The 12303-nt window shown below is 36.6% G+C and overlaps 1 protein-coding gene across 2 annotated transcripts in view; it reads right to left on the reverse strand.

Annotated features, from left to right (window-relative positions):
- Positions 1-12303, reverse strand: part of COL4A5 (collagen type IV alpha 5 chain) — a 227603-nt gene that overhangs the window by 72595 nt on the left and 142705 nt on the right. For both annotated transcript variants that reach the window (XM_028089734.1, XM_028089732.2), the window contains exons 20-25: positions 8184-8357; positions 7789-7872; positions 3989-4081; positions 2527-2597; positions 2032-2223; positions 1174-1342 (exon numbers count right to left, since the gene is read on the reverse strand). In XM_028089734.1, coding sequence (XP_027945535.1) covers positions 1174-1342; positions 2032-2223; positions 2527-2597; positions 3989-4081; positions 7789-7872; positions 8184-8357 — 783 coding nt within the window. The remainder of the gene's footprint in view (positions 1-1173; positions 1343-2031; positions 2224-2526; positions 2598-3988; positions 4082-7788; positions 7873-8183; positions 8358-12303) is intronic.

Below are 12303 nucleotides of genomic sequence, written 5' to 3' on the forward strand. Positions count from 1 at the left end.
AGGATGTAGAACAACAAGAAATCTCCAATACTGCTGATGAAATTGGTACAATTGCTTTGAACATTATCTAGTAAAGCTGAAGATGCATTTATTCTATGCTTTGAGAATGCTCATCTTAAATATATACTCTAGTCCGGGGATTGGCAAAGTTTTTCTGTAAAGGACTGAACAGTAAATATTTTAGGCTTTGTGGGCCATATGGTCTCAGTAGCAACTACTCAACTCTGCAAAATGTTGAGTCTATGTGTAGGAGTGCAAAAGCAACCAACAGACAATAGTGAATAGGTGCAGATGTATTCAAATAAGTTTCATTTATGACAAGTAGCGGGCCAGATTTGAATGCTGTGTCATAGTTTGCTGACCTTGCCTCAGAGAAGTATGTGCACATGTACACCAGGAGATAGATATGTATATATAATATATATAATATATAATATATATACATACAAGGATGTACACAGAAGCATTATTCATAATACACCTGAACTATAAATAACCCAATTGTCCATCAACAACAGAATGGATAAATCAATTGTCACACACACACACACACACACACACACACACACACACACACACACACACACAATGGGATACTATACAGCAATGAAAATGAATGTACTATAGCTATACACAAAGTTAATATAAAGAATACTTACCCTATGATTCCATTATTATGAAGTTCAAAAAGAAGCATAATTAAAGTACTTTGTTTAGGGATCCATATCTAGGTGATAAAACTAGGGGGCAAATGGAAGGAAATTATGCAAAAGTCAGGACAGTGGTTACCTCTGAAGAAATGGAAGGTGATTATGGTCAGAAAAGGACAGAGAGAGGAAGGTGGGGGTTTCTAGGATGATGGCAAGTTTCTGTTTTTTGGCATGTGTGGTAGGTACATGTGTGTTTCCATTATAATTGTTAAACTTTATGTACCATGTACTTAAAAACAACAAACAACAATAACAATGAAGACAGAAGAAATTTAAAGAGGGAACCTCCCCCCCTTTAGAGAAAACGCATACACTGAGCTCCCTTGCTAAGGAGCTCTGAAAAGCCCAAATATAAATGGCCAGGGAAACATCCCTCATGAAAGGAAGCCAAGAATGGCCAAAAGATAATACATTTCTGCTTTTAAGTGCCAAATTAAAAACAAAACAACCATAGTAAACTCACCTGGTATTCCTGGCTGGCCTGGATTTCCTGCCACACCTTGTATGCCTTTTTCACCTACTGGGCCTGGAGGGCCAAAACCCACAGGGCCCATAGGCCCTCTATTCCCTGGGAGACCTGGCAAGCCTGGATTCCCAGGGGGACCTCTTTCACCCTTAAAAGCAATTCCACCCTGAAAAGGGAAAAATTTAATACAGAAACATATAGATATAGGTTGGTATGTTGGTATTACTGAATACAACTAAAGACATGATACAGCCATAAATAGTTCTTAAAAGCTGTATAAGTGTATGTTATTATGTGATGGGATGTGTGATCATTCTACTTATTCATTATTCCTTCAACAAATATTTTTTAGTTCCTAATATGTGTCAGGGGCCGGTGATACAGCAAAGACCAAAAATAGGCAAAAATCTCTGCCCTTCATAAAGCTTACATACTAGCAATAAGTCAAGAAGTTTGTAGTCCAGCTACCACATGGCCATCTACTCACACTAACCTCTAAGCTTACTATATATAAAACCAAATTAGACTTCTGTTCTCAGGTCCAAATAAACCCAGACAAAGATATGTAGTATAAGAGAAGGGGAAACTCACACTGACCCATAAGCATCTTAACCTCCTGCCCACCTATTCACAGCCAATATTACTCAATAGAGTAATGGGTTAAGAAGATAAAACAACTGAGAGAAAAGAGTGGCAAAAAACCCCTACATAGTCAATAACAATGTACCATTACTACATACAGTTACAGTCTTTTAAGCACTAATTGGGTGTTCATCGTAGCACCAGGCCCATCTTAGGAAATATCCCTAAGTAACAATTTGACATCACAGAACCAAGAATATCAAACCAACTCACAGGTTCTCCTTTGGGGCCAGGAAGTCCTGGCAGTCCATCCTGTCCAGGGGTACCGGGTAACCCAGGAAGCCCAGGGGCTCCTGGGGAACCCAACTCTCCTTTGTCACCCTTCATTCCTGGAAAAGTGAGGATGTCACCAGGTTCACCTTTAGAGCCAGGAAAGCCTGGAGGACCTGGAGCTCCTGGTATGCCCTGAAGGAAGAAAAAGAAAGAAGGGAAAAAGAAGAGAAAAAAATCAGTTTCTTTTTTTTCCCAACACATTTCTCTCTCCAGTTTATCATATCAACCCACCCAATAACATTTAGTGTACAAAGCTAAGAACAAAGTGAGGCATGTGAGTCAGGGAGAATCAAGGAATGAAAAACAACACAAATTAATAGAAGAACTAAATTTCTTTTATTATATATATCCACAAGAGAAAACCAAAGTGTAAATGGATTTCTTCTAGTTTTTTTTTTGTTGTTGTTGTTTTTCTATAATATACTCAAAACTTACTGTTAATCCTTTGGGACCGGTTAGACCAGCATGTCCTTTTTCTCCCTTCTGTCCAGGGAAACCAAGAGATCCTAATACATGCACATACATACACACACACACACACACACAATAATGTGAACTTTGACCCTGAGCCCCTGACAAAGCTCATACAAAAATCAAGTCAGGAAGTCAAGTTTTAAAATAAGAACCCCATTCAATCACATTTAACAAGTCACATTTTTATTTTCCTATTTTATGCTCTCAAAACGAGCAAATCATCCTTTCTTTTAGGTGAATCTATACAATATTATATCCTTAGGTGTTTCCAACTACAATGCCTCTCACAGCTCACAGTGACCAATTGCTAGGCACAGAGGTGCTAAGGCTCCTATAACCATCCTAATGCCAAGCGGAGAAAGAGATAAGGACACAGTCTGAGTCTCTTTCTTTGTTCTGACCTAAACAAATTTCCCAGATCCTTACAAGTCCTTTCTTTGGTTTACCACTTCATAAAATTTGGTTTATGAGAAACATTTGGTGCCTAAAGACTAAAGGAAATATAACTAAAGAAGTGGTTCTCAAAATGGGTCCCTCGATCAGCTGTATCAGCATTACCTGAGTACTGGTTAGAAATGCTAATTCTTGGGCCCCCACACCAGATCTACTGAATCAGAAACTTTAGGGGTGGGACCCAGCAATATGGGTTTTTAACAAGTCCTCCAGGTAACTCCGATGTACTCCCAAGTTTGAAAACCACTAGACTGGAGGTACAAGGCTTGATTATTAACTTCCAGTGGCAGCTATAAGACCTGTTAAAAATCTATTTCCAAGTGCTAAAGAATTGGTTTCTTTGGCAGACATACTAGACAGAAAGGTAAGAGATCTGTCTACTCTCAGCCCTGACACAAACATAAAGTGTGATTTCAAGAGAATATAATATTAGGATATCCCAAGAGGCACTTGAGAGAGTTGTGGGTCTGATGGATATCAAATATAATTTTGACTGGAAACAGGGAAGGAGGAGTTATATATAGAAAGAGGAATATGGGCAGCTGGTTGCCAAACTACAGTAGAAGCCCTGTCCCTTAATGACAACACGTGATACATCCCCAAAGACTAGAAGCTCTGCCACTGGAAACTACACTCAGGGGCCAGATATTATGAGCTTTTCCCCCAGCTTTTTGGAAGAAAGAAGTTTGACTCTGTATGAGTTATTTTCCTCACCATATGGAAAACAGGGAAGATATTTTTCTTGGAATAATATTGTCAAAATGCTTTAATGGAAAATATTGGTAGCTTCAGGTGTTAGAAACAAGAGCATAATTTATTTTGTAACAGACAGAGGCATTTCATATTTAATTATTTATGGATATGAGAGACTTGCTATAAAATGAGAAACTGTCATCATTATAAAACTGAGCTCACTAAAATCTAGCCAAGAAATATTTTTACAAGGTTGCCCTGAGGCAGAATGTTTTACCTGGAGGACCTGGAAGACCTGGAAGGCCAGGCTGACCTGGAGGCCCTGAAACACCAGTTCCAATACAGTTGAAGCAGGTGTCACCTTTGTCACCTAGAGAAAAGCATATTGAGGAACAAATTTTACTCAAAGGGGTATGTCTATCTCCTTTAGATAGGTTCTAAAGAAGTTAGCACCAAGGAACAACATTTCTACCCAACAGTGTAGTTTAGAGAAGCCTATATTAGAATCAACTCATTTGATAAATATTTGCCAAGTGCTTATTATTTGCCAAGTACTGGTTCCAAGTATCTGTGATATACTGGTAAACAAAACAGACAAAACAAAACAGGCAAAAATCCATGCCTTCATGGTGTTCATATTCTACCAGTGGAAAGGGATAATAAACAATGAAGGTAGCCAAGTATTTATATATATATATCAAAAGGTGTTATGTTTATAGAAAAAATACACCTGGGTAAATGCGATTAGACATGCTAGGGATGGGTGGCAGTTTACAATTTTAATAGGGTGGTCAAATGAGATGATGATATATGATAAAATCTTAAAGAATGTGGCATGTGCCTAATGAATGTAGAGCTACTCTAGGAAGAAAGAATAGCCATGTTTGGCCTACTCAAGAAACATCAAGGAGACCAGATTGCTGGAGTAGAGAGAGGAAGGGGAAGCAGATCAGACAGTTCACAGGTTATAACGAGTGGCATATCATAAAACGTCACATAGGCCACCATAAAGCCTGGCTTTTACTATGAGTGAAATGAGAATCCAGTAAAAAAAATGTAAACAGAAAAGCAAGATGATATGACTTAATTTTGAAACAGATGTCTCTGGCTGCTATATTGAGAACAGAATGGACGTGCAATGATAGAAATAGGGTAATCATTTAAGTGGCTATTGCTGTAGTAATCTAGGAGAGATGACAGCTCATCCCAGAGTTACAGCAATGAAGATGAGGAGAGTTGGTTAGATTCTGGGTATATTTGAAAGTAGAGCTCATGGGATTTTCTCATGGATCATACACGGAATACAAAAGAAGAGAATCAAAGATGACTCCAAGGTTTTCAGCCCATGCAACCAAAAAGCTAGGGTGGCCTGCATTTAAAAAAGGGAAGACATAAGTGGTAAAATTATGGGGGAGGAGGTAGCAGAGATCAGGACTTTAACTTGATCAAGATGTCAAGTTCAAAATGTCCAGTAGACAGTTGGATATACTAATCTGGAGGAAAAGACTTAAATTTGAAACTGGAAGTCACTGGCAAATAGGTGGTATTTAAAGTCACGAGACTGACTGAATTGAGTTCAAATACAGAAAAGGAACAAGGACTAAAATACTTGGGGCATTCCAAAATTAAACGTTTGGTAGATAAATTTAAAATACATATGGAAATGCAAATTAAGCCAAGACTTACTATAAGGCTACAATAATTTAGATTGTCTAGCATTGGTGGAAAGAGAAACAAATAGAACAATGAACAAAACAGAGAGGTCGGAAACAGACTAATACATATAGTGTCATAAGATTTATAAGAAAAGTGCTAATGCAACTCATTGGAGAAATGACAGTCTTTTGTACTACAATATTGAGTCAATTGGATATCCATGTGGGAAAAAAACTTTGATGCCCACTTCAAACTATACACAAAAATTACTTGAAGACAGATGAAAGATCAAAATATAAAAGTCAAAATAATAAAGCTTCTAGAAGAAAACACACAGAAATATCATCAGGTTCTTGGGATAAGCAAAGATTTCTAAAATAGAACATAAACAACACTAACCATAAAAGAGGACATTAAAGATTGGATTTCTTTAACTGCCATTTAAAAATAAGAAAAAAAGCACTTTACAAAGAGAATACATGAACTGTAAGAAAAGAGGCTCAGCATCAGTAACTCATCAGGTAATTGGAGACTCAAACCACTTTGGAAAACTGTTTGGTGATATCTATGGAAACAAAACCTGCACCTACCCCTATAACCCATCAATTCCATTCGCAGGTATATACACAACAGAAATTTATGTCCTACAAAATATATGTATAAGAATGTTCATAGCACCTTTACTTATAATAGCCCTAGACCAAATGTCCATTAACATTAGAGTATTTAGGTATATTGATACAATGAATACCAAAGAACAGTGAAAAATATTGCTACAAACAAAAATATAGGTATATCCTACAGACATAATATTGAGCAAAAGAATCAGACACAAAAGAGCCCATACTGTATGATTCCATTTATACAAAGTTCAAGATTAGGCAAACCAATATATGATAGAGGATAAAATAGTGGTTACCTTTGGGAGTGCTGACTAGGGGGCACAAGAGTCTTCCAGAGTCCTGGAAAAGTTCTATATTTTGATTTAGATGGTAGTTACATGGGAGATTATATAGATACATTGAGAGAGAGAGAGAGAGAGAGAGGGAATGAGACATATGAGAGAGAGGGAGAGAGAATGAGATATATAGAGAGACAAATATACAGAAAGATATATATAGACATGTCTATCTCTATCACTACCTCTATATCTAATATATATATATAATAGTCCAAGGAGGTATGAAGAAAACCAGGACAAGTGAGGGAAGTGTTTAAAAATGGAAAAATAGAGTAAAAAAAAAAGAACTGAGACTTGATATTTGGATTAGCAGGGTATAGGCTGCTGGTGACTTGGACAAAAACAGCATCTGTGGAGTGGTGGATTAGGCAGTAAAATTTTGATTGGAGTGAAGAGTATCCACAGATAGTGAGTAGAAAATCCTGGGGTTTTGCAGCAATGGGAGCAGAGGAATAAAGCAGGATCTGGCAGGGAAAGTGGGATTATAATAAGGTATGTTTTAGATGGGTGAAAAAAGGTATATTTGGGGCACCTGGGTGGCTCAGATGGTTAAGCGTCTGCCTTCGGCTCAGGTCATGATCCCAGGGTCCTGGGATCGAGTCCCGCATCGGGCTCCCTGCTCTGTGGTGAGCCTGCTTCTCCCTCTGCCTCTGCCTCTGCCTCTCATGAATAAATAAATAAAACATTTTTAAAAAAAAGGTATATTTGTATGCTGCCAGGAGTGATCCAGTAAAATGGAAAAACTGACAATGTGGGAGAGGCAGGAATTTCTGGAATGAAATCCTTTGGAACATAAGAGGGAATGGAATCCATTGTTCAAATAGAAGAACTGGCTTTAGATAGGAGCAGTGAGAGTAATAGGCAGGAAGGCAGAGTATATGTGCACAGATGCAAGTAGGTGGGTAAATGTGGTAGTAGTATGTGAAAATTCTCTTATTACTTCAGTTGGTCAGTAAAAGAGGAAGCAGGTCCAAATCTTAACATGAGAATGGAAGAGGAGGTGTTCAAAATTTGAGGAGGGAAGAGAAGGTGTAGGCTCAGAAGATGTGATAATTCGGAATTACCAAAACTAGGCTTTTGTTCCAAGTGAGTACAATGAAGTGAGAGGAGAGCGAAGGAGGCAAGGGTTTATACACGGGATTGTTTACAATGATTGATCCTGACATTTATAGGTTAAGAGGGAAGAAAGGACATCAAAAGGTTGAGGGAGAGTCAAAGTTGGTAGGGATCAGTGAGGTTGAAGTAATACTGGAGTCAGGTTATCAGAGGTAGTGAGCTAGAAAGGATACAGTGGTCGGAAAGTGGGACTCATAAAATCAAGATTATGGAAGTGTGCATTACAGGTGATGAGATGGTCTTGGGAGGAAGACCATGACAGTGAGTGACTGAGGTGGAGTGGAGGATATAGGGCACTTGGCTGAAGATCTGAAAGAAGGAAGGAACGACTATGGGGGTCAAACCTTTCACTCCTTGTTCTCCTTGGAGTCCCCTATCACCTGGAGATCCCGGAGGGCCTGGAGGGCCGGCTTCACATATCTCATCACCTGAGACAAGATAAAGGATAGCAAGCTAATTGTTGTGAAATATCCAGAAGCCTAAACAAAAAGAAAGCTTGACAGGCAAGGAAAAAAAAAAAAAAGATCTATCTTCAGTTACTTCTCTGCAGTAATACCACTACCTATAAGCAAAAGGAAGATATAATAAGGGTGCTAATTTGAAGGGAAAATTTAAACATCAAGGAATCACCAAAAATCAAAAGTAGAAGCGGTACAATAATGCCAACCTTCAGCTGGATTCACCTACAAATGAAAACAAAACGAAACCCACAGAACTTAAGGAGAAAAGGATAGCTTACTAGGAGGGATGTGAGGGCCAGGAGGGCCAGGAGGCCCTGGAAGGCCAGGAGCCCCAGGCTGTCCATCAAGTCCAGGAGATCCAGGAATAGAAATTCCAGGTGGACCTTCATCACCTTTCTGGCCCCTTTCTCCAGGAAAGCCAGGGGGGCCAGGAGGACCGGTAACCGAAGTCCCTAAGATAAAAAAAAAAAAAAAATTAAAGTGATCAAAATGATCTGACTTTAGAGATATTACTTTAGTTCTCAATGAGAAATAATAATAAGATCTTCCTTTAACGTATAATGCCAGTCATATTCTTATTTTTTCTATGAGAATCGACATCTGGAAAAGCAGGAAAAGTTTTAAATAATGTAAGTACCAGTTTGAGTGTAAGAAAGAATAATTTAAGGTAGCTGTACTACTTTTGGAAATGTACTGATAACCCTCTACCTGCTCTTCTTTGATGCTATGATCTTTTTTTTTTTGATGCAATGATCTTTTAATCCAAGAAATACTAGAAAGCCATTAGCAAGAGAAAAAGAGGCATCTAAAGTTTTCATGCAAACATGGCTCTATTTCCGGACATTCTTCCGCACTATTTTTCTATCATGAACACATCTTTTTAGAATAATAAAAATAATCATTATAATTATAAATGATTTGAATAATGTTTTCAAAACTGCTAAGGAAAATATACCCATTTTGTTCCTTTTAAAAACCATCTTTATAGGGGTGCCCGGGTGGCTCAGTCATTAAGCATCTGCCTTCGGCTCAAGTTATGATCCTGGAGTCCTGGGATCAAGCCCCGCATCGAGCCCCGCATCGGGCTCAAGCCTGCTTCTCCCTCTCCCACTCCCCCTGCTTGTGTTCCCTCTCTCGCTGTCTCTCTCTCTCTGTCAAATAAATAAATAAAATCTTAAAAAAGTTTTTTAAAAATAAAAACCATGTTTATAATGATGTACTATAAGTGGGCTAATTGAATTTAAATAAAAAAAGAAAAGAAAATGCTTCTATCTTCATGAAAGATGTTAGTTGAAAAAATAAATAAATAAAAACCATCTTTACTACATTTACAAATTTATATTCTAAATGCATTTTAGAATCAGTTTGTCAGCTTCATTTCAAAAAAAATACTGGAATTTTGAATGAGATTAATTTGAATTTAAAGATTAAATTTTGGTAGAATCACCTGTTCATAATATTGAGTTCTCATATGAAAAATTAAGTGTATCTCTCCATTTATTTATTAATTTTATATTATTTAATGATCTCTTACAGAATTCTGAAAAAAGGTCTTACACATCTTTTGTTTGGTTTACTCATGGGTTAATTTACTACTGTGAATTTTATTGCTATTACTACTGTTAACTGGAATTTTTTTTCTTATATGTTTAATTTTTTTTACTGCTGGTGAAGAGAAAGGCAAATAATATTTAAGTATGCAACTATCATATCTGGCCACCTTGCAAACATTCTAAGTTCTGGTAATTTGTCATTTGATTCTTTTAGGCTTTCTAGGTAGACTATGATAGGGTTTGTGAATAACTAAAATTTGGAGTTTTGTTCCATCCTTACACCTCATTTTTCTTCCAGACCTAGTGTACTGGCTGGTCTCTCCAGTGTAAGGACAAACGGTATAGGCAACTCTGAGTATGTGTATCTTATTTTTTATTTGAATGAGAATATTCCTGATGTTTTACCACAAAAGTATGACATTTCCTGTACAAACCTGTACTTGGTATATGAAGCAGATAGCTTCATCAAGTTCCCTTTTAAACTTAGTTTGATAACTTTTTTACCTTTTAAAAATTGAATGGGAATTTTATTCACTGTTTTCTTTGCAAATACTGGCCTATTCTCTTTTAATCTGTCAGTGTAGTAGTCAATTACAGTAAGGTTGAAACATCCTTGCAATCTTAGGGTAAAATCTAGTTGGTCATCTCATCATATTATTTAATATAGTTCTGAATTGATTTGCTGGTATTTTATCTAGGATTGTTGTTTCTACATTCATAAATGAGATTGAATTATAATTATTTCTAGTGCTATCTCCTTGGTGGTTTGGTATCAATGTTATTAAATTAAATGTCCTGGGGTGCCTGGGTGGCTCAGTCATTAAGCGTCTGCCTTCAGCTCCAGTCATGATCCCAGGGTCCTGGGATTGAGCCCCGCATTGGGCTCCCTGCTCAGCAGGAAGCCTGCTTCTCCCTCTCCAACTCCCACATGTGTTCCCTCTCTCGCTATCTCTCTCTCTGTCAAATAAATAAATAAAATCTTTAAAAAAAAAAACAAAATAAGGGGCGCCTGGGTGGCTCAGTTGGTTAAACGACTGCCTTCGGCTCAGGTCATGATCCTGGAGTCCCGGGATCGAGTCCTGCATCGGGCTCCCTGCTCGGCAGGGAGTCTGCTTCTCCCTCTGACCTTCCCCTCTCTCATGTGCTCTCTCTCTCTCTCATTCTTTCTCTCAAATAAATAAAATCTTTAAAAAAAAAACAAAATAAATTAAATGTCCTTTTTAAAAAAAATGTTCTAAAAGTTTGTAAAATATCAGAATTACTCACCCAACAACTTAGTAGAATTCATCCACAAAACCATATAACCACCCATAAAATGTTTTTTCATGGAAATCCTTAACATTACCAAATCTTCCAGAGTAATTAATCTACTTAGGTTTTTTTACTTTCTCAGGAAAATTTTAGTAATTTGTGTTTTTTCTTTCATGAGGAATGCGTATTTCATTTAGAATTTCCAGTACATTGATAGAGTTTTATAGTTTTCTTGTAATTTAAAAAGTTTAATTGTATTTATGGTAATAATATTTTCTTTATTGAATTATTTGTGCCTTTTCTTGCTTTTCTCTTGATCATATTTCATTCTTATTTTTAGCTTTATCAAGTTGTTCCTTCTATTTTGTTTATGCTTATTTCAGTTATTATTTTTTCAAATTACCTCATTTACTTTTAGTATTTTTAATTTTGTAATACAATTAAGGGTACCACTCTGGTTATTGTTTAATAAGTTTTGATATAAGGTTGTTTAGCATTTAGTCATTTCCATTTGTTTCTTCCTTACCTCCAAAGTTATTTACATATGTGCATTTTAATATACAAATGTAAAGATATTTGGTGCTTTCTGTTGTTAATTTCTAACTTCGTTTCCCTGTGGTCACAGAGCATAGCCTGCATATAATTTTAAAAGATTTTTTCTGGGGGCGCCTGGGTGGCTCAGTCAGTTCAGTTAAGTGTCCAACTCTTGGTTTCAGCTCAGGTTGTGATCTCATGGGTGGTGGGATCCAGCCACACACCGGGCTCCTGCTCAGTGGAGCGTCTGCTCCAGTCTGCTCTAAGATTCTCTCCTTCTGTCCCTTCCCCTACTTGCGCCACTGTGTGTCTGTGTGTGTGCACGCACGCGCACCTCCTCTCTCTCTTAACAATAAATACATAAATCTTAAAAAAAAAAGAAAGATTTTTTCTGATCTAGTAGAGTCAATTTTTGTAAATGTTTCACGTAAGTTTGAAAAGAATGTATATTCTCTGCTGCACACAGCTTTTCTTTCTCCCACAAATGCAGCTTGATTGTGTTGCTCAAATCATTTATAACCTGATTTATTTTTTACCTCCTTAATATGTTAGGGATTTACCAATTTATCACTTGTAGTTTATCAGTTTTTACTTTATATATTCAAAGCTGTATTTTTAGATGTATAAAGTTTCATGACTTTTACATCATTGTGGTATAATTTATCTATATCTATGAAATGTCCATATGAAATATCTTTTTAATGTACTTCTTGAATTGAATTCTATTTCATACTATATTAGAATTGTTAAACCAGCTTTCTTTTAGATAGGAGTTGCCTAATATCTTTCAACTACTTTATTTAAAAAAAAATTATGTCCTTTTACTTTAAATAGGCCTATTATGCACAGTATATATTTTTTATTTCAATTTTATTTTAGTTTTTGTCTTTTAATCAGTGCTTAGTCTTTTCACATTTATCGGAATTACTGATTTATTTGTGACTTCTTGTCACCTTATATTTTATTTTCTATTTACCAAAGGGTGTGTAAGTCATGCATTTTATTTATATTCTTCTCTAGTGGTTACTACTAAAATTTTGACCTATGTATTTAAACTTAC

The sequence above is a fragment of the Eumetopias jubatus genome, unplaced genomic scaffold (assembly GCF_037043125.1).
Source record: "Eumetopias jubatus isolate StellerSeaLion01/CBP00866 unplaced genomic scaffold, mEumJub1_p1.0 scaffold_11, whole genome shotgun sequence".
Lineage (NCBI taxonomy): Eukaryota > Metazoa > Chordata > Mammalia > Carnivora > Otariidae > Eumetopias > Eumetopias jubatus.